We start from the raw sequence: 23,347 nt of genomic DNA, 5'->3' as shown, positions 1-23,347 counted from the left end.
CAATATTAATGTATCTATTATTTCTGTCATTTGACTCTGTCCGATAAGTTACCGGTAATGTTCGTAAAGGTCCGTATATGTTCGTAGGAAATGACGAGGGTTATCCGAGCATAAGTCACATGATTCGAACGTTTTCCCGCTTAAGATCAAATATGGCGGCAAGCAGCACAGACTTGCCTGCGAAGAGATTGTCAGCAAGTGAATGAATCTAAAGGTCTAAAAAATAAACGACACTTACGCAGAACTCATGGTACAAACTAGAATGCAATGAATCTTTTACCTTCATCTACAATTCGGCTGATCGCTAGTTCACAAGTGATAACCTCCGTTAGCTCAGTAGTGAAAGAACTGATCGAGAATTCTCTTGATGCTGGAGCATCAAGCATTGAAATCAAACTGGTAAGATTCCTTTTTTTTGGCTCATTTTTGATTGCATTTATAATATATTTTTTTCTCATTACTGGGAAATCCTTGTTGTACATGTTCGTTCATCAAATAAATTAATAAGCTACATGTAAGTGAGATCAATTTGTTCTCCGGGAAGTTAACTTATTAAAAGTATATATCGCTCTCGACCAAGGTTCAGTTTGCGAATAAGTTTGTTTGGTTTTGGATTGCAACTATTTTCTCCCCAGAGGAAAAACTACTGGTTGACAATCTTTCCTTGTTACCCTCAAGGGTGTTTGAGTGTCTAACAGCTGTTTTGATGATTACCTTTGAAGCAAAGTTTTTACTGGTAGCTCTTACTTTATCTATTTTCAGGACGGCTGGGGATTGGAAAGAATTGAAGTTCGAGATAATGGTTCTGGTGTGAAACCCGATGATGCTCCCTACTTGGCCAAACCCCATTACACGTCAAAAATTTTAACTGATGATGACTTGAAATCCCTGCATACATACGGTTTCCGCGGTGAGGCTCTAGCCTCGCTCTCATCTGTCAGCAATTTGTCTATATTGACAAAAACAGAATTTGAAGAAGTTGGCATGTTGTACACATTAGAACGTGATGGGAAGATTGTAGCCACCAAACCAAAACCTACAACAACTGGGACAACAGTTACAGCAGCAAATTTATTTAAAAACCTCCCTGTGAGAAAACAATTTTCAAGCAACACCAAAAAATGTAAAGAAGAGTTGAAAAAAGTGGAGGACTTGGTGATGGCATATGCAATTATACGTCCATCTCTGAGGATCATTTTGCGTCATAACAAGGCAGTCGTCTGGCAGAAGAGTAAAGTTGCAGATGAGCGAACAGCATTATTGACTGTGTTTGGAACATCTTTGTTGGCACAAATGGGTTCAGTAGAATATGATGATGAAGAAGAGTGTGGCATTCATATACTTGGATACCTTCCAAGGCCAGGATCTGATATGGAAGTTACTGGACGTGCAGTGAATGATCGATGTTTTATATTTTTCAATGGAAGGCCTGTTTACATGAAACAAATATCTCAGGTACAGAAAATGCATCTTTATTGCTAGATATAGTTTAAAAAATATTTTGAATCATTGACCAACAGGTTATTGGATAGTTCAGCTTCAAGCTCTTTGTGGGCCATTATGATCTGTTCTCGCGAAAGAAATTTAAATTTTAAACTACTTTTCGCTGCTAAGGAGTACGATTAACTCCTGTACTAGTAAACTATCTGGGTGAAAAGTTCGTTGTGTATACAGTATCAACCCTTTACACCCTAACATCAGTAGACATATTCTCCATACTGTTCTTAATACATTCCCTAAGGTGCTGATAGGGAGAATTTGTTTAACAATCTAGAGCTTCTATCATTGGTGATCATTTCCTTTTTTCTTGTAACCTCTGTGTGTGATTTTGGAGGTGATATTGTAAGGAGAAATTAGATGCTAATCACTTGCAGGGGTTAGAGGGTTAACCTTTTACACTCTAACATCAGTATGTATTTTCTCCATACTGATCTCTGTACAGACAAGGAGAATTTATTTAGCAATCAAGGGCATTTTGTTGGTGATCATTTCTTTATTCTCGTGACCTAAATGTATGATTCATGGGTGATAAGGTTGGGGGGAAATTATATGCTGGTCACTCTTAGTGGTCAAAGGGTTAAAATCAGAATTTAAAAATAACTATCTCTAAGCCTGTCTATCAAAATGCTGAGCAGTGAATTTTGATAAGAATATATCACAAAAGCACTGTCTCAGTTCATAAAAATAACCATGTGGAAACAACAAGAAAACTTCTGTTGCTTGAGAAAAAATGTGGTGGGAATCTCGGATGGTGTTAATTTTTTGGAAATAGTGTAATTTTGCACAAGAGTATAAGGATTATTCCCATGCAAATGTTACTGGTAGCTATGCACTTGGTACAGCTGTAGCTTCATGCTTTGGAATGAGTTTGAAGACAAGCTTTACAAACTGTAGCTGCAGGTTTTTATACAAATTTTATGTTTTTAATCACAGTTGATCAAGCAATACTACAACAGAAAAGCACCTGTTGCATCAAACAGATACCCTGTTGCTTTCCTAAGCATCATGATACCTCCTGAAGGCCTGGACGTCAATCTGGAACCCAATAAAACTAGTGTGATGTTAACAAACCAAGATGAACTAATGACAGTTTTGACAAAGCTGTTGGATGAGTTTTATTCAGAGGAGAACAACACACTCTCTAGTTGTGATGTTGCTTTAGAGAACAGAATAGTTGCTACTGATAAACTTGGTGACATTACTAACACTTGTGGTATGAATGGGGAGATAAGAACCAAGACATCTGGGGATGCCAGAGTGAAAAACAATCAACAAGGAATGGATATTCAATTGGACAGCAACGTTGTACATGATAACATGCAAAACAAGGAACAAGATATTGACAATAACCATAGTAAGCTAGCAAACATTTTTGGTACAACTGGCAATAGAATCCCCACAAGTACTTCAAGCAAGGAGAAAGATTTGCTGCTGGAGGAATCATCTTGTCATGAACCAACAAGTCAAAGCAACCAAGGGAAAGATGCACTAAAATCTTCTACTCAATCAACAGAAAATGGCGAATCAGTAGATGACGTTCCTGTAATATGTTTATTTTCCCCGTTACAGAAAAACTCAGGGATTTTGAATAACAAAGACTCATTCCAGTCAAATATTTTGCCATCTAAAGCACTCTGTGAGTCATTAAGTGACAAGACCTTGGCTGAAATGAATGAATCAGTTAATAATATTGACAAAACATTGGTTAATTCTTTCAAAGAGATTCCTGGAAACACTGCTGAAAATGGTGGCATTGAAGTTTCTGAAAGAAATTCAGTTTTGAACAATGCTAATGGCAACAAATCAGTACTATTTGCTAAAACAACTCCCTCTGAAAATGGCCCAGATGCAGCCAATAAGGAAAAATTACTGGAAAAACAACAGGAATTGTCTGGGAATAAAAGTTTGACATCTGCTGCTGCTAGCAGTCCTTCAGAGAGAAACTTGTTTTCACTTAGTCTGGATGATTTGTTTGAGGATTCTGACTTAGATACCACTGGTCCATTGAATGATGTTTACTCTGCCAAGAAGTCTACTCAACAAAATTTGACGTTGACTTTGAATAAAGAGAGCACAACATGTGGTGAGGAAATCTCTAAAGGACATTCATTTGAAGGCACCAAGGTGCAATATACTGACAAGCAATGGAGTATGGGAGGTGGAATTGTTGACAAGCAAGGGAATCCTGTGCAGGTAAAAATAGTAAGCAATATACCATAATTTTTTTCGGCTATAAGGTGCACTCAAGACACACTTGGAATTTTATGACTTGTTTCTTTCAAGTTGACAAACTGAAAATTTTGCTTAAATACCCAGTTAAAAGACAAAACATTAGCATTTTCGAAGTTCCCAATACAGTCATGCCATCTTTTTTTTAACAAAAGTCACACATTGGCAAGAACAAAGCAAAAAAAAAATCAATCACCTTTAGTGTGAATTAGAGATATATATAAATACAGTCTGCCTTCCAAGGAAACAGTGTTACTTTCTAAAGCTATGAATACTAATTGACCCAGTTTAAGCTTTGTAAGCATTTCTCATCTGGTCAAACTCCTTATTGTAAAACTTCATTCACAGTGGTTCAGTAAGCATTGCTAAGTTCCAAAACAAAAATCATGCTTTGTATGCAATGTCATTCTTACAATCTGAACTTTGAGTTGAAAATAGTAGCAGAAATAGAGGCAGTGAAAAACAATCCCCGTAAAAATGTAGTTGACATACTGTAATTTCTTTGTTACACAAAAAAAATTTACCCAAATTTCTGGAGAGGCAAATGAAAGGGGGGGGGGGTGGTGGGGTTCTTAAAACCATTACCCCAATTATGATCAAAGTGAGTGATCCCCCACACTCTCTTTACGAGCTGAGAACAGTAAACCATTCATGTTCTCAGACCCACTTCTGAAGAACATGCAAACCTTTACCCAATTTTTGGACCAAACGTTTTAATCTTTTCCCAGTTTCAAACCATCAGGGTCAGAATGCATCATGATCATTTTTTCCATGGGCAAACTTACATGTACAGGATTGTATGTTTTTTTCGGTCTCTAGTGTCGTTAAGGGAGTAATCCACCCTCCCCGCCCTACCTCTATTCAGTTACGCCATTTCCCAGGTAACGCAATGATCACACAGGTGAACTTTTCTACCAGAAAAGACAGGTCCAATGTAGAAGTGCACAACTTGTATTTGGGAGGCCAGGTGCAAATGTAGTTGTAGTAGCTTGAATTTTTTTCCAGGCTCCTTGAAGTTTAGCTGTGAGGATCATTGTTTCAGTGATTTTTATCCTCAGGTCAAATGAAAATTGTGCTTGTAAATCATATTTTTAGGGCAATTACTCGTTGATGAATTATTTCCATAGATTATTTTTTTTAAATCAAGATTGTCCATTGACATAAGTATTCCAACAAAGTAATACCTAATTCATAGAATAAAGTTACATACAAGATGTCTGTTGATCTAAACTGTGAGGGTTTCATATTGTTGCAGCCTGTGTCATTAGTGACCCCTGGTCCTTTGAGAACACTGTCTTTGAAAAGGACTCCATTACCTCATCTCGGAAAGAGGAAACACTCATCTGAACAGGTGAATTTTACTGTACACTCGTCAACAGTGTTCATTCAGACACCTTTATTTAATTTTAAGACTACTGATGGTTCTTTCAAGAGCTTGAAAGCAACCTGAAGTTAAGTCAAGGACTGAAACAACTGGAAAATCATAGAATTCCACAATTAGAAGTTTCCATGTCTAAGGAAGTCATAGAATTTGGTTACCATGTTTCCTCAAATAAGTGTTCATACTCTTAAAAGTACCTTACCCTAATTACCCCCCACCCAATGGAGTGCCCACCCCCTAGGCCCTAATGTCAAATAAACGGTCCTCAAATAAGCACAACCCCCCCTTTCCTCACCTTCTTAAACAGTAAGTATGCAAGGAAAACCTGTCTCTATTGCCACTTTTTAAAAATAACTTTCTAAGCTTCAACTGCAATGGAATTAGCACAGGGATATAGTATGTGCCTCCTGTCTACATCTTCCTTCCAATAAGCACCCCCCATTTTAGCTAAAATATTTAATAAGCTCCCAGGTATGCGCTAAGGAAAGTGAAGAAAAATTAAAAATAACAACAACAAAAATGATAATAAAATCATCAATACATGATTTTATTCACATCATTTTTGAAGTGTCTTCAAGGTTTTAGATCTTGAAGAATGCCAAAAAAGGTTTGTGGAAAATCAAGGATGTTTGTGAGTTATCAATTTGAACAGCCAAGATAGTTTTTGAAACACATTAATGAAAATTTTGTCCTTTTTACTCTCTTTTGGTTGTAGGACAAGTCAAGGCTGTCATTATCCAGCAAGAAGATAAAGAAAATGCCAGAAGTGAGTTTTGCAGTTTCAAATTTACATGACCATTGTATAAAGTTGCTCTTTGACTGGCCATCTGACTCTTAACTTATTTACCAGTACTTGCACTGAAGGATGTCCAATACCTAGAACATCATCTATTGAAAATAATTTTCCTACAATGGTCAATTTTTCTGTACATGTATTGGCTTTAAGTTAATGATCAACCAAGTGCTTCTTTACTCTTAACAATCATACCAATTATTGTGATTTTTCAAAATATTCTCCTGAAAGTAGGTTATTTACATATCTTTCTGAGTTGCTGTTCATTTCCTGGGTCTGGTTTTTGTTCTGAGTGTAAATGTTTTTTTTTAATTTTGTTTCCTGTCACTTTGGTAACATTTGTCACTCACACTAGCTGAACCATTGGGATATGCAGCAGACTCTCAGGAGGGGAAGGTGTTGTTCTAGATTTCGCTATATTTGGAAGGAATGCATGAGGTGTCATAAGATCTCCATAGCATGACATCAATGCCCATACGTACCTTCATAAAGTTTGCATGTACCTCAATACCTCATTTTGTAATAATTTGTCAATTAATTTTTACCATCTCATTACTAGATAACTAATCAACCCCTGATAAACAAAGTGATGTCACCAAATCCTCTTCAAAGAAAACTTCTCTACAAGAAAAAAGAACTTCAGTTTAGCCTGGGTGACTTAAAGAACTTGGCAAAAAGGAGAGCTAAAGTAGCAAGGTATGAACACATCTTAGACAGGTAATAGGATAATACTATAGGTTGGAGAGCTTTTGGGCTTCATGACATAGTAATTGTTAAATCTCCACACCCTAACATCAGTATGCATATTCTCCTTACTGTTCTCAAAATATTTTCTAAGATGCTGACAAGGAGAATTTGTTAAACATTCTTTTATTTTGTGACTTGTGTTGACTCACGGATGATATTGTAAGGGGAAATTAGATGCTAGTCACTCTTAGGTGTCAAAGGGTTAATAAATTAGTAATTTACAATGATTAGAATTTTCTTATCAGAACACTTGGTGGGGGAATCGAATTTCCATAAGTAAGAATTAAATTCAATGTTGACTTTGATTTGTTGGCTTTTGAATCTGAAGCTTTCAGAAATTATAATTTTTTTTTTCTATTTACTTCTGTTTATTTGGTCATGTTTTCAGGTCACTTTCAATTTTTGTTCTCGTGTTATGTCTCTTCGTAGCTTTTTAGAGGATCATTCCAATACAGACCATTTTATTGGTCGGCTGGATCCCTGGGGAGTTTGGCTAATGCAGAAAGGAAAAGATCTTGTTTGTGTCAATCAGTACAGGTAAAGAAAAAAAAATGGTTATTCTCCTGGTTTGTCATGGAATTTGTCAAACTCAAAATGATAGTAAAGAATTTAGACAACAAGCAGTCCTTCCTTTTCAGCGAAGTTAGTCGCGCGAGTCAGGAGGAAAAGGCGAAAAAGATGTTACCGCGGCGCGCGGAACTGTGGGAGTGAGGTGCACATACAAAAGGGTCTCTACCTTTTATGCTCTCCAGTCTCAGATTGCCACGCGGCACGCCGATATATTTTTTTTTTCGTTCCTTTTTTTTTTTTTTTTTACTCGCATAACAGATTTCGCAAAATAAAAGGCACTGCTCCTAAGCTGGGTAGAATTTTGTGGTTTATCAATTGTTTCTTTTCGCTACAGAGTACAAGAGCAGCTTCTCTTCCAACGACTGATAGCTTGTCATTCTCTTCCAAAAGATAGGCTGGATCATCCCGTCATTTTAAATGAGAGGTACACATGCACATTTATACACGTTTTTTGTGACACTGAATAGATCGACTTTCAATAAAGTGTTTATGTATCCTGGACTATTTTGGTTTGAAATATCGTACTCATAGTGCTATGGAAAATCTGTGCCAGCCTCTCATCAGACTATGAGCAGTCCCTCCTTTTTGTAGAATTCCGTCGCGCGTATCGAAAAAGTCAGCGAAAAAAAGTTAGGTTGATGTTAGTGCGCTACGCGCAACTCTGGGAGCGAGGCGCGCGATTTTTCACACGATCCTCTGAGTTCTACACGGCACGATTTTCTTTCCTTGCGCAACGGGCTTCGTCGAAAAAGAGGGACTGCTCGTAGTCAATACGATAAAAAAACAAAAGCTTATCTCAAGTGAAGTTTAACTTGAGGTTTTGTAACGTTTGTTTACATAAGTTCTCATTGATCCCTTGGTGCTGAAGAGACTTATCCTGGAGAAAAAGAGAAAGGAACTTCTCGCCAGCTTAATTACATTCAACCTTTTTATGAAGTATATACGTGTAGAGAGCAGGAATCCACCGATGCCTTGCAAATGAAACCTGTTTGGGTGCACCTTATGAGCACGGAAAATCTAATCATAAAATAACAGGCTGCAGCTTCCTTTTTGTCTTAGAAATTATGGCAAAATGTTTTTGAAGTCTGTTTTGAAATCACTTCACTTCTTTCAGAGCTTCAGTGAATCAAATTGACGGTGCAGTTTGCGAAATGATGTTTAGATTTAATTAGAAATTACATTTCTTTTCGCATTTTCTTTTCTTTCAGAAGTGTTGGTGGTCCAGATTGTTGGAGAATGTTGTGTAATTTGAGTGTCAATTGTGACCCACCGGACACCACAAGGTATGACGGGAAGAACACAGCGGTCAAACGTTTGGCTTGCGTGAGGGGATCAATGCTAATCGGCTGCGCGCCTATTTCTCAGTTTCCCTCACAAAATTTCAAAGAAAAATATAAGAAAAAAACCAGTCACAAAATAAGCGAAAGAAAAAAGAATTTTGTTTTGATCTTTACCAAAATTGTTAAACTCTTTAAACACCATGACTTACTGGCTTGTGTGATTGTTTGTAACTCGTATGAGAAATCTTGATTCTGACAGCCAGAAAACACGGTAATTACTCATTACAGCGTTCGCATATGCGCAGACGTTTGACCGCTGTGTTGACAGAAAGGTGTGTGTCATACCACGTTACGTAGGTTAGGCAGAAGGAAACAACGCAACATGAAAGGAAACCTTTTCGAATTGAAGCATCATTGCCTCATTTGGGAGTTTAAGAAACAACGAAGGCGACACCATCGACGAAGTCGGTTTAAAAATGAACTTATACTTTACCTCCGAGTCTCGCGATACTCTAAAGTCACTTTAGAAACTGAACATGAAACACAGCGTTAAATTAGAAATAGAAATTTACAAAATTAGCCGTCGTCGTTCACGTTCTCCAGACAACGTAAAGTTTGGTCATTCCACGTTGTTGATTTTCAAAGGAAGCAAAGAAATTTACAAATATTTTTAACGCACGTGCACAGCCATTGTTTTGCTCATTAAACCTTTTGTTTAGTGACGTTTCCGTTGTCGTTGTCGTCGTGGTTTTCTTAAACTCCTTAATAAGAAAATGCACCTGTTTTCATATACTCGTATTCAAAGTAAAGTGTTTTAGCGTAGGAATAGCCAATCGATCGGGTATTCTGGTCGACCGAGTGAAGGTAGCCCCAAGAAGGACTCTTGTCGGTGGTGGTGAATGACATTTTGATAACCCTATCGGAAGTCATCATCAGAGCCAAATAAAGATTTGGGATCGATGTCAGTTTTTAAGCAACAGCGCCCTTACCCCTCCCCTAACCTTACATTAAACTTTAAACTTTAGGGAAAGGGTTAGTGCGAAGTTGATACTGACATTGATCCAGAATTTTTTTGTCAGCCGAGTGCAAGAAAGAATATTGGGAAACAGAGGAAATTTTCTTTTCCAGCTCAAGGATAAAATATTTTTGTCTTTGATAGATGGATCGATGACGAACGACTTACAGCAAATGGATTCGATATCTGTTTAAAAAACGGTAAGGCTTTAGGAATAATCCCTAAGAAGTATAATCACGAGGACTCTTTTGGTACTCAAGAGGGCATAATTTTTCTTATGCTGATTGAGCCTTTTTACTGTTTGCAACAGCGATTCATTGATTGAAATTTAACTGAATGAAGCTGTTTAACGTTGTTAACGAAATATTCATTGAACCTATTGATCAGTTACGTTTGTTTCTAGATGTTGAAAGTGGAGAGACCAAAGTGGAGTTACATAGAATATCTACTAGCATACCCTTTTATGGAGTGCCAGATTTAGTAGAAGTTCTCGGTAAGATGCGACCTCAGTTTGCCCTGTAATCCGTTTATCATCGTTTGTATGTATAGTCTGTAGTCTTTGTCACGAACCCATAGTCTTGCGCCACATAACTTTGATTTAGTCGTATCTTGTGTACTTATTTTAAGTTTAAGAACATGCTACATACCTCAAGCTCAGCTTCAGTTCAGAACGTGTTAATTTGTTCCGTTGTTTGTTTTGTTTTTGTTGTGGTCTTTTGTTGTAGTTTTTCGGTTATTGTTGTTGCGCCTGAGCTTATTCGGGTCTCCGCTGGATTAAGCTACTAAAAGTGTTGATACTCCCTCCTTCCCCTCCTCATGCGGTGCAATAAAGATTTATTCCCCGCCTCTCCTTTCTTAATTGGATCTCATAAAGCCTACACAAAAAGTAAGGACATTTTGCTGTTCGCGTTTCCTGTGAACTTCGTTTGTATTTGTCACCTGAATTTATTCTTCACACATATTTTCTCTCTTTCAGAGCTTATTTGTCAAAAGGACGGCGGCGGTTCCAATTCTCTGTCAAAGTGCAGACCTTTTAAAGTTATCCATTATCTCCAGGTATTGCATCAGTTTCTCAATAAAATATTTCATACAGGAAAATAACGGAAACACGATTCACACGCGTGAGACATCAGGACACCCTTTTACCTCTTTGTTTCTTCCTGGTGCATTGGTTTGTACAGTATATTTTAAAGAAAAGTATATCAAATTTCCTTAGCATTTCAGACTTTTGATTAACATTGAGATATATTTTCAGGGTGAAGCGGTTCGCGTTGCTCGTTCGCTCAGTTCCCGGATGAACAGAAGTGAAGTGGATGAGCTACTATCCCGAATGGAAAAAGAAATTCCTCAGGATTTGAGAAAATGTGTGCATGATCGTCCATTTTTTTTAACAATCGCGCAAATCCCGGAATGAAACAAATCGTTTTAAGAGAAATCATTCAGGTCTTTCAACAGTAAACTATGTCTGCGCTTGTGTCTTTTAAGGACAGCAGCCTTACGTGAAGAAACAAAAGACACATACGATCGTGTAGTTTGATCGTCCGGGTGACAATGGTCCCAAAAAGGACTTCTGTTAGTAGTGGTGACTGACGTGTCGGCAACCGTAACGGAAGTAATCATCACCAGAGTCGATTGAAGGGTTGTTGTCAGTCGAGTGTGATGCGTCCAGTTCGTGTGAACGGGATAGTCAGTTTAGCCGTAATGTTATTGGCTATAAGATTCAAGTAGTGTAAGTCGGTTGAGATTGGTATAATGAAGTCGTTCTGTTCGGTTCGCTGCTTGAATACATGTCGTGAATACCGTGCAAGTAGTTTGAATAGTGCCGGTAGTGACACCTGTCGAGGGGGAGTATGTTCTTAAGTTACTGAACTAGCTCTCCAGAGTCAGTTGTTGAAAGACGCGAGTGCTGTAGGCTGTAGGCTAAGCATTATGCAGAGTCTCAGTCAATAGCGGTGAGTCGACATCAATATTTCTATTCTCTCGTTTGTCTTCAGTCAGTCTTATTGCGAGGTTCCTTCCATTGTTCAATGTAGGAGGGTTGATAGTCGGATCACTCAGGGTTAACATCACCCGGACGATTTGACTACACGATAAGGTTATTCTCCCCATCCCAGGGTCATTCTCCTCTCTTAATATACCTCTCATGATATACAGAAAATTTGTAATGATTTATCATGTCACTCTTGTGATACAATTTATTCAAGATAACCTTCCAAGAGACTAGATTTTAGCATTCCAACACACTTGCTTCTCACTGCGAAACTCTCTCGAGAATTACACATCAGCAATGACAGAGGATTATCCTCAGTTTCTAACGTTTCTGGAATAAGAGAGGCTGGTTAACAGCCAACGCCCTGCTATCTTTGTTGAGATTCCATTTCCAGTCTGTGAGCCTTCACACAAGCTGTAGAGCAGTACTTATGCGTGAGCCGCTCAAAGGGAACTTGGCCAACCAAACTTTTACTGCACCACGCACAGCTGCAAGATGATTCATTGTTTTCGTTGTTTTTGTTGAATTTGGGGGAAAAAAGACAATGTAATAAATAGAGAAGCCTTGACTGTGCTCTGTTCTGTTGTAAAGCACGCAAGAAGCGGCTAGATCACGAAAGAAGTGTGGGGAGAAACACGAAACGCAGTCCCCACTTCTTGAATGCCCTAGTCGCTTCCTAAGTGCTTTACAACAGAACAAAGCACAGTCAAAACTTCTCTACTTGTTTTATAATAAAGAATCCGTTAACTTTCCCACGCATTACTTTCAATTTTCATAACAAACTTTACTTCCAAGGCGAACAACAGTGTCGTAAGCATGCTCTATACTCTGACAGAGCACGCCGAACTTTACTATAAACAAGATTAAGTAATTAAATCTGAATAACCCACAGGATTTGAACCTGAGGATTTACGATTTCGTGGTCGGTAGTTTACCACTGAGCTTAAGAAAACTCGTGAAATTTGAATTGGATGGTGGTAAAACAACAGATTTTGAGCGTGGGTGGAACAAAACTACTTATTCTAAAAAGCTCACCTAGAGGTGATCCCTGCTTGTTTGGCTGCCTGTTGTTGAGCGAATCTTTTTTCGGCTGCAAGGGCCCGCTACAAACAAAGAAAAGTAACACTGATGAGCATTAGATTCCCCGCCCTTATTCAATGGGTCCTTAATTATGTCTGACGAGGAGAGAGAAACGATAGCGACACTTTCTAAGTCGTTTCACGTTATTACAGCAACCCAGACACGAGGGCTGTATACCCGATAGGTACAAGTGCTTCAGTGTTGACCATACCCCAAGTTTTCTTGTTTTCAGACTCTCCTTGACCTTTTTCACGAAATATTTTTTTAATGTCCATCATGAATAGTGGTCGAAATCATCTAAGGAAGATGTTTCTTAATTTGTTATTGTGAAAAAATATATTTTTAACCATCCTCCACGCGTTTTTCATGACCTTAACCCATTAACCCATTAACTACTAAGATCTGTTGTCAATTCTCCACTCTGGCTGTTACAGATTTCCTTGTAAACTAGTTATGAGAACTTGGTGTTAGATGAGGATTACAAAAATCTAGCCGATGAGTTTGAAAAATTCTCATTACCTGTTTGCTGGATAATGTTGGGGAAATTACAGGGAGAAGTTTCATGTTAATCTCTTATGGTAGGTAAAGGGTTAAGTAGCATCCATAACTTCTCAAGTCTTAAGAATGATGTCGTACAATTTTATCTTTTATTTTTTCGTTAACCCTACCTTCTCTCGGTCGCTTAAAGCTTGATATGCTTTCTTCTCTTTCTCCTCCTCTTCTTTCTTTCGCTCAATAGCCTTTTGTTCCTTTAAATATAAATCGGCCATTATTTAATACATTATGTACGTCTCCTAAGTTTCGCCTTGTTAATAGCTTTCAAACCATACAGGATAGATTTCGTCAATAGTCAAACCACTCGACTATTCCTTAGAGTCGCGTGATTAAAAACGGTTCTTCTACTAAAACCATAACTTGATCGCAAAACAGTTCATTACTGGATAAGACAGGTGATCTCTTCATTGCTCTACCTTGGCCCTCTGTTTTTGCGCCTTTTTCTGCGCTTTCTTTCTTTCTGCATTCCGTTTCTCCTTTTCACTTTCCATTTCTGGTGTAAGTGCACTTGGAATCTTAAACAAAACAAAAAAAAAGTAACAAAAACAACACATCAAATAACGGAATTAAGAAAACCCCGTAATCCATACAATCAAACAAATCATGTGAATATTATCGATGGTCGTTTCGCAACTAGCGAGAGACCCAACTTCTTTCTCTCTCACAAAAATTCCCTAGGACGCCTTATTCGGGTAAGGTATCAACAACTGTTATAGGATTTTATACAGCATAAAAACCAACCACGAACGAAAATGGCAGGTGCATCAGTCGGGTGCACCCCAATAAATGGCCTAGAAGAGAGCGAATCGTGAGGTAGGCGTTCAATCCTACGCTGAGTCACTGTGTTTCGGTCGTTCAGGCACTCTTAAATTGGAAAAATCGTTTTCACACATGACGTCACGGCGGCCATATTGGTTATAACACAACAGAATGGCGGCGGCCATATCGATGTCCGAGTCATTCCTGGGGGAATTGAAGTCTTCTCTTATGTGAACAGTTTTTTTAAAAAAAAAATTTTAAAAACTGCTCACCACGTGATCGAAAATGTCATGTTTGAAACCTGCCAGAGTGTTGGAATAAAAAGTGCCATTGACTGTCATTCTCCTATTCGCCAGAATAAGTTTCGGCAACCATGTGAGTTGGACAGTCTCGTGCGTAAACTTGCCTCTTTCATGATACAACAAAAAAATCACTGAAGACACCGGGCTTTTCACAAAACATACCTGTGCTTTAACATAATCATAACGATCTGGGTGGCAAGCCATAAACCGTCGGAATTCATTCCGTGTTTCTTTGTCGCCGGCGACGGCATATGGAGTCCTCCCCTTTTCATCCCTGACGATAAACACAGCAATTGTTATCTCTTCGTGGTGCATTTTTCGGGTTTAAAGAGAGTTTTTGACGGCCAAATATGCATTTTAGCCCAACCGCAAGTTCGCGTGATTGTTCGGACTGTATTGTTTGCAATTTTTTCAGTTTTTGTTTTATCAATGCCCTTCAAAGTGAGGTAATGGTAATACTTGATCTTCACAGTTATGATAAGTAGTAATGTAGTTCATGTTCCTGCGTATAATGGTGTTTTGGGTTGTTCTCAGAGTCGTTTTAATCCTCTACCATTAGTTCGGACTCAAATGACTCTGAGTAGGGGCTGATTCCTCTTAGGCCCGCGAACATAAATTCTACTATTTTATTAATCAGATCAGGTTTACCCTGATCTGATTCAGATCATCTCGATGCTTCACAAATCCTAATCTCTCTAGTTGGTCAGCGGTGGTATTCTCAGAACTAACGGACAACCTTCTAATAAAACATATCAAGGGTACGCTACTTGTCCATCATTAGAGCCACTTACTTCACAGCAGGATCAGAACCACACTCCAGCAGCCGCAACACAATTTCCCTTCGTGACGAGCGTGATGCTACGTGAAGAAGCGTGTCACCTCCTTCGCCAAACTGTTCATTGATAACGTCTAAAATCCTTGCGGAAGACAATTCTCCGTTCCGCGATGGAGAATCTTCAAATTCATTACTAATCCCTGAACTTACCAGTTCCTCGATTGTATCAGTTTTCGTGCATTTTACACTCCTATTAATATTAGAGTCAGTTTTCAAATCATCACTTGTCTTATTTCCTTCATCCTCACTTCTTACCGAATCGTTAATTTCGATTTCTAATACACCAGACTTCGTGGTTTCCTCCATACTCTCATTTTTTTCCTGAAGTACGCTTGCTGACTCAGTGTTTATACAAGCTTTTACGTTGCTTTGGACACTTCCGCCAAGAAGTGAAGATATTACTCCTATATTTGCAGACACAATAGCGCAGTAAAGCCGATTCCATAGGCGCCTCTCTGGGGAAACTGAAAGAAAAAAATATAAAATTATATCTATTACAGCATGTAAACAACCCTGATTTGAAGGCAAACATTTATTCACACAGTCATTATACACTACCATGCAGAGAGAGTGAAAGAAAAGAGTTATGAACCAGAATCGGGATGGGTATCGAATGATATGACGCTGGATTCTCCGACTTAACCCTTCTCACTCAAACATCAGTATGCTCAGTACACTCTCTCTAATGTTCTCTAAACATTTCCTAAGGTTCTGACAAGGAGAATTTGTCTTACAATCAAGAGCTTTTTTCATAGGTGATCAGTTCCTTTATTCTCCTGACCTAAATGTTAGATTCAATAGTGATATGGTATGGAGAAATTAGATGCCAGTCACCCTTAGGGATTAAAAAGTTAACGTACAAGGAAAAGTAAGCCAGGCAAAAAAGGTGAATTTTGACCAATTATACCTTAACGTCAGTATGCATCTTCTCCCAACTATTCTCCATAGAATTCCCGTGGTACTGTCTAGGATAATTTTGTTAACAAACAAGAGCTTCTTTAGATGGCACCGGATCGTTTCCTTTACTCTCAAGACCTTTCTATCTCAGCCGGGGATTATAATTTAAGGAGAAATTAGCCAGTTGTCAATCCCGGAGGCTACAGGGTTGAGTCCGCTGTAGGAATAGAGCTAAAACGCCTTCAAACTAACCTTCTGCATTTTGAAGCCCATCAACGGACTCCTTAATATTTTTTGCTTTCTTCTTTTTCGTTTTCTTCGGCGCTTCTTGAACTTTTGTTGTAGAACCTGAATCGGGCTGACCTTCATCACTGCGTTCAAGTGAAATGTTTCGTTCTTGAGAGTCAATTGCTACCTCATTGTCGCTGGCGACGGCCTGACTTGCCTGCCATGAACGAATTTTATCGCCGTCGTCAACTGCTGGTACATTTTCCTTTGCTTTATTATGAGTCAAATTCATTAGAAGGTCTTGTAGTTCTACATCACTGTCCTTCCCTATAATAACAAGAAGTAGCTGTTCCCTAAATGTCTTGAGCCAAATGCGCAACGACAAATTCTTATCCATTACAAGAGGAAAAAAAAGTCTCACCCAGCAACTGCACGCTGGATAACTCCTGATGAACTCGCTTCACTTCGTTGAATGTCGGTCTTCTGGTTGCGAATGGGATCGTTCTGATGCGCGCATCATCTAAAGTAAGAAGTTGACCCTTTAAATCCCACGAGCGACCAAGACAGAATTTCTTCTTACAATATCAAACAAATAAGTGATGAGAATAACGAAAAATATTAATTAGGGGATTGATAGTTGATCTAATACCAAAATCTCCGAATTAACATCGTAAGAATTGTATGGCAGAAGAAGTAACGAGAATTTTTTATTGAATCGCAACGGGTAATAATTTAATTCAGATTATACACGGTTTAATAACGCACCTAAGACGTTTGTTTCATTTTGTTTGCTTGTTTGTTCATATCGTTTCACTCACAAGTGGAAATCTTACTTTGGACCGTACCTCTCTTGAAGGGTGGTTTTCTTCCTCCAAAGAACATCGCTTTGTTATAAGCTGGTGTTCGAATGAAAATCCTGTGGCATTTTTCCACGTGCTGTGACCACGCCTCGAGGAGATCCTGAACCTCCTGTTTTTAAGAATTTTGCACAGTTCAATGTACAGTCCCGTTCTATTGGTCATGATAGTTGATGATAGTTTAAACTATCACGCGTATTGGAACACGAATTTATCATGCACAATCATCGACTGTCATGGACCATCATGTAGTTTGGACAAGTTCAAATACATTTTCTGAAGTCATGACAAGGAAAATTTGTTAAACAATCAAGAACTTCTTCAGCTGATGATCATTTCCTTTATTCTCGTGATCTCGTGATCTTAATGTGTGATTCAGGGTGATAATGTACGGAGAAATTAGACGCTGGTCACTCTTAAGGGGTCAAAGGGAATACCTAGAAAATGTGTAGCAGCCAGTGGGGAGAACACGAGAACACTAAAAGTCAGATCTCGGGAGCGGGAGATAAGGTTGATGGGGGGGGGGGGGGGGAGAGGGTGTGTGTGTGTGTGTGTGTGTGTGTGTGTGTATAACAAACTCACCTGGAAGAGGGCAGCTTCATTATGTCTCCTTAAACTGGCCCCGGCAGACCTGTGCGTGGACAAATAAAAGTTATATAATTCATCAACATGATTCTATCACTATGATATTTTACAAAGTAATAATCGCTAAACCATTGATTGCATCATCGATCAGTACGAACATTTTTTTCCAAGAAAATAAAGAAGTGCACAGTTGTACAATCTAAACTTGCCCTTTAACGATAACTAAACAGTTTCACAGCCGAGTGAGATACATCGGTTATTAAAAATATCTTCTCTAGCACTCATTAAGAAGGTATTTATTTATTTTGTGCCACACTTGCGACAAAATTTCGGCATCTTTCTTCATTATGGTGGCCACATTAAAAATTTACCGTCATCTCTCTGACTCTATCTTTAAACAGGATGATTATGACATCGGCTGATTCCACAAGTGTGCAAGAACACAGGGCTCTGATCTGACCAACATGGTCTGTGTAGCTCAGTTGAATGAGCAGTATTAGATCTGACCACAGAGTGAAAACTGGTTGACGTTCCAATTTTTACAACATAAACACACATTACACTTTTGCCTCGTGCTTGCCACACCTTCCTTCAGCTCTTTGTATCAGATTAATCAACCCTTCACTTACTTTGGTTGCTTCCCGCCTTGCTGTGAATCTCTGGCACCCTGCGCTGTTCCTCGTTTTGCTCTGACTGTATATCGATGGAATGTTTTGTGGATCAAAACTTCGTTTCCTTTAAAAACTGCTCCAGCAAAATGGCCACCAGCCGTCATCAACACAATCCAGTAACATTTCATTTTTAGACTTGTAAACAGTGACAACGTGTCTTGTGGAGTGGTTGGGATGTTCTGATGTGAATTAAAATCAATTAAAACATTCCTGAGAAAGATGCCTCTAAAGAGTGAAAACCTATGTCACCAATAATTATTACAGGTTAAAAGAAAATTCAGGTTATACAATTTCAAAATAAGTTGATTTAAGTTTCCCTTTGTTTAAAAAGTATGGCAATTTTATTGGAACAAAGCAACTGAAGAAGAATGCATACATAACTTAATTTGAAAGTCACTTTATCCTAAATTCGATCAATAAACAAAGAAGACGTGATTTTGACACAGCATATGGTAACAATTCTTTAGCCATGCTAAGCCACAAACTTGGATCTTCTGTACAGTTGAACCAGTCAGGTTCCTTAGAGGAGAGTAATCAGAGCAAATAACTAGGGACCCATTTCCTTTCACAAGGCATATTTGGTGCCTTTTTTGTCAAATATTTTAATAACCCTTTAACCCCTAAGAGCGACTGGCTTCTAAACTCTCCTCACAGTATCACCCTCAAAGAAAATGTAAAGGTCACAAGAATTGTGGAAATGATCACTAATTTAAGAAGCTCCTGATTGTCCAACAAATTCTCCTTGTCATTATCGCAAGAATGAAGAGAGATCAGTGTGGAGAATATGAATACCAATGTTACGGTATAAAGGGTTCAGAAGGAGAGGCAGTGAGAAATCAGTAAGTTCGCATAGGGGACTCAATGTCAATATGTACCACAGGTTTGACACTTTTCCTGTCATTGTGTTGTATTCTTGGGCAAGACATTTACCTCTAGCTCTGCCTCTCTCACCCAAGATTGTTCAAGTGTTCCTGCACACTGCCAAGAAAGCCTGACAAAATGCTGGGGGCAGGGGGGTAAGGAAAGATGGGGGGGTATTAGCTGCATGGGACTAGAATCTCATCCAAGGGGTGTATTTCTTAGTATTTTAAGTATTTCTTAGCTTGTCACTTAAAGCTACCGAGACCAAATAATAAGCTTTAGCACCTTGTGGGTCACTTGGCTTGACTCTACTCAGGTATTTGCCCTATTCTCAAATAAGAACCAAGTCTCAGGCTGGAAATCCCTTAATATTCTGCTGCTTCCATGCACCACATACAGCTTAAAAGGCTGAGTAACTCAGCTGAACTCCTTACAAATAAATTTTTTTACCATAATGACAATGATAATGTGCCACTCTAAAAACAATAAAATTTTACCTGAATGGAATACAAAACACTGCGATAAACTGACATCACTTCTCCATCTCCATTCACAAAAAAAACCTTCGGGTGTTGCCCCCTAAGACTTGTGTGTGTCTCACTGTTAATATTTTGCTCAGGCAGGAGACTGTTGATGGACGGTTTACTGCACTGACTTGATTCAAGCATCAAATCACCATCATCATTGTCTGTATCACTGTCAGAACCAGAAATACTTGATACCTCTCCTAAGACGTGAAAAAAAAAAAAAAATATATATATATATATATATATATATGGATTAAAATTCTTAGCAAGCCTAACTTGATAATTTTATTTAAACCCGTACACCTTAACATCAGAATTTTTTAATAATCAAGAGCTTCTTTCTGATCACTTCCTTTGTTCTCATGGTCTTTAGATTTGATTCAGGGGTGATATTGTAAGGAGTATTTAGAACCTAGGGATTAAGCTCAAAGAGTGACTAAACCTAATTTCTAATTGAGGTATCACTGCTGAATCCAACAATGAGGTCACAAGAATAAAGGAAATGATATATAGCTGACTTTAAAAAAAACTATCAAATGGCGAAACAAATTATCATTGTTCATACCATAAGAAATGTCTAGAAAGCAGTTTAAAGAAAATGCAGACTGATATAATATTAGGGTGTAAAAGATGAAAGAAAAAAAAACCACTGCTGCAGTCATGCCAAATTAAGATGTGATTCTTTTAAAATTGCATAGACACAATAATTAAATAAAATTTAAGTAGTATGTCATTAGTCATTAGACACTCAGAAGAACAGCAGAAAAATACATGTCAATTGTTGTAGTGTATTTAGCCCAACGTCCAAAAAAACAAGACAAGATTAGTGAGACAAGATCAAGATGGTGGTTTTAATAATCTGCCGAGAAATTCAACGTCATGTACAGAATCCAAATGTGGAAAACTGGTTGCGTAACATAGGGTACTAGAAAATCAAATTCCATTTAGGAAATAAATGTACAATTATAATAAGATACCTGAAATAGTTTCCTCAAATGCCTCCTCTGACATAATAGGCTTGTCTAGAATTTTCTGTTTCAAGTTAAATCTATGCCAATCTAACTTGAAATGCTCTCTCTGCCAAATAAAGAAAAAATTTCTTTGTAAAAAATGTGTATTTTGCATTAGCTGTTACTTTACTCAATTTTCCACAGAGCAGAATTATCTTCTCACTAGACTCCCAATTGAAAGGTCATGAATCAAGCTCTTGCCTAGTTGAGTCACAATTTAATAATAAAGTGTAAAATAATAAGGATCTTATTATCAGTATTTCCACCAAGTGACTCTTCATCCATTAATATCTAGCTAAAATTAATTACAGTTAGAACAAATTTTAAAAAAAGCTAGTAAAAGTTGGATAAATAAAACAAGATAGCATGACCTACAGTTGAATTACTAAATTTTACAGTGGTAAATGGTGAAAACTGTATAATTTTTTAAGCAATTATGGTTAATTTTTTAAGCAATTTAGACTGTTATATTGTCATTTTTTTTTTCCAGTTTTTATTTTCTAAATGCCTTCCAAACTGATAATAGTTTAATAATTCTTGTTTGGGCTGAGTATGTTTTAACCTAAGTTGCAAAATTGAGTCTGAGTCAGGTTCATGATCTCTTTATGCCTACCCCAGGACCAACATAAACTCTATTACAAACATTACCCTACAAACATTACGCTATCAACATTGCTGATCCTAGCAGTATGCAGGATGCATGTCATATGACCTTCCTAATAAACCTCGCTTAGCATGGAGTATATATGGCTCAGTGGTACTCTGAGCATCGGAATGCAGAACCCAAAGGTATAAGGTTCAATTCCTCAAGGGGACTCAGAATTTTTCTTTGTCCCATGCTTGTCATGAGACATAAACATCTTTCTCTATAAACTCTATTGTTTCATTGACGGCCTATTGCATTTTCATGCCAGATTACTGTATTTTATAAAAATGGAAACATTTAAAATCAAAAATCAATCATGGCCATGAATAATTGCATACACTAGTTCTCAAACAAATCTTAAATCAAATCATATTACCTGAATTTCAACTGAGTCAAAAGTTACTTGGCAAACGGAGCAGCTCATTCCAAGTTTCTCTCCAGCATATGATTCTGTGATACCAAAGTAAAAGATTATAAAACTACATTTCTTTCATCACACTTGAATCATTATTCAGTCTGAATAATTAACTCTTAAACTCTCAGAGATGATTGACTGGTAATTTCTCCATAGAATATTAATTCACTGTTTTGCAAACAGGTGATGAGAAGACACAAATGTAGACACCAAATTCCGTTAGCCAATTTAAAAGTATTTTAGCAGCTAGAAAAGGAGATCAGAGATTAAGATTTAAACGATTACTAGCCTAGTTACTTCGTTTTGTCGTTGGCAATACCTGTTCATCGTTTCAAACGAGGGAATATTAATTAATTAAACTAAGAGTTCGCCGATGTGTTAGCGAAACTCTTCAGTTACAAAGTAGAGCTAAAATTACCATTTTTCCTAATAAGTTTCTTTTCCATCACTTGCTCTTGTTTCTCATCGCTGTCTCCACTTTTAAGATCTTTGCCGACAATGCGAACATTTCGCAGGAAGTCACTCATTAGTTCTTCGTCAAAAACTGACACAGCAGACAGCCTTGCTTTAAATGCCATTGATTTAACGTAAAAAAAAAAGAATTCCTCAAGAATTCGACCTACTGAGCAATCAAATCAATTTGGTTATATAGATGTCTCTTCCTTATCGAACTGTAACGATTCGCAGAATCACTGTGGCTTTTATATCGGTCCTTCCCCCTCATTGCACCACCACATTTGGTAACCAAAATCTATTTTTGGTGGCGGACGTAAGAATGTGGCACGGCATTCGTTTGACAGATTTCTAGTTATCAGCTCTTAAATGTCTCTTTTTTTGCTGGTACCGACTATTCTACAATGTAGTTAGCACAACATCGTCTTTGTTTACGATTTTGTAACCGGAAATATTACTAAATATCAAATTTGAGCTTGTTTGGCCGCCATCTTGAAAAGTTCTAATTATGTTAGGCCCCAAGCCTAACCGTGTGGGTGAGTGAGAGTCGCTCCCAGGGACCGAGTTTTACCGCGGCAAGAGGTACATTTGAGTAGTTTCTGAGTTGGTCCATTTCCCAAAGTGGAAGAGTATTGCATTAACATAATTACTAATTAACCAACCGTCAAGCGATGTTATCGAGATAAACATAAACATTATTATACACCTCATAACTTCTTATATGTGAAGGATATAATGTAAAGGGTAAATCAAGGAATTTTTATCGCTGATTTTTTTCGCCGTTGTTCTTTTTCCTCAACGTTTAACTAAAGCCAAGCAGAACCGTACAAACTTAAAGATTTTCCTCTGCGCATGCATTATCCCCACTATCCAAAGAAACTGTGGTGCAAATTATTTAAATTGGCCACCGTAAAGAGAGAGCGTCCAAAGCTGACGTTTCGAGCTTAATTAGCCCTTCGTCAGAGCGAATAGAGGAATTTTGGGTTGAGTGTATGTATGTATGCAGAAAAATGGAGCCACGCTATTGGTGGGAACATGGTAACGAAATAAACAAGAATAAATGAGTTTAAAAGACATGCGTAGCGAAATAATTAGGTACCTAGAAAGCCATCCACTTCATAATGATATAGGTGACCGTTTAAAGAAGATTTAATAAACAGT

The 23,347-nt window shown here is 37.9% G+C and overlaps 2 protein-coding genes across 2 annotated transcripts; one reads left to right on the top strand and one right to left on the bottom strand.

Moving 5' to 3' along the window:
- The first annotated feature begins 151 nt into the window (after positions 1–151).
- On the top strand, positions 152–12,031 carry LOC131796309 (PMS1 protein homolog 1). The gene is made up of 13 exons (XM_059113892.2): positions 152–399; positions 763–1,455; positions 2,434–3,693; positions 4,985–5,080; positions 5,826–5,876; positions 6,463–6,599; positions 7,080–7,187; positions 7,555–7,644; positions 8,429–8,503; positions 9,660–9,715; positions 9,919–10,008; positions 10,492–10,571; positions 10,771–12,031. Exons 1-13 carry the CDS (start codon positions 268–270, stop codon positions 10,927–10,929), a joined length of 3,027 nt encoding a protein of 1,008 aa, XP_058969875.2. The 5' UTR covers positions 152–267; the 3' UTR covers positions 10,930–12,031.
- LOC131796301 (tRNA endonuclease ANKZF1) lies at positions 11,672–22,669 on the bottom strand. The gene is made up of 15 exons (XM_059113885.2): positions 22,152–22,669; positions 21,695–21,768; positions 20,640–20,739; positions 19,633–19,862; positions 18,233–18,453; positions 17,601–17,649; positions 17,007–17,130; positions 16,583–16,681; positions 16,186–16,488; positions 14,993–15,500; positions 14,364–14,475; positions 13,557–13,655; positions 13,254–13,334; positions 12,541–12,608; positions 11,672–11,993 (listed from the first exon to the last, which is right to left on the bottom strand). The coding sequence occupies exons 1-15, from the start codon at positions 22,309–22,311 to the stop codon at positions 11,873–11,875; spliced, it is 2,349 nt and encodes a 782-aa protein (XP_058969868.2). The 5' UTR covers positions 22,312–22,669; the 3' UTR covers positions 11,672–11,872.
- Positions 22,670–23,347: the final 678 nt, after the last annotated feature.

This window comes from Pocillopora verrucosa, chromosome 10, assembly GCF_036669915.1.
Source record: "Pocillopora verrucosa isolate sample1 chromosome 10, ASM3666991v2, whole genome shotgun sequence".
In the NCBI taxonomy this organism is placed as follows: Eukaryota; Metazoa; Cnidaria; class Anthozoa; order Scleractinia; family Pocilloporidae; genus Pocillopora; species Pocillopora verrucosa.
Note: the sequence above shows the minus strand (reverse complement) of the source record. Positions and strands in the feature narration are given on the sequence as shown.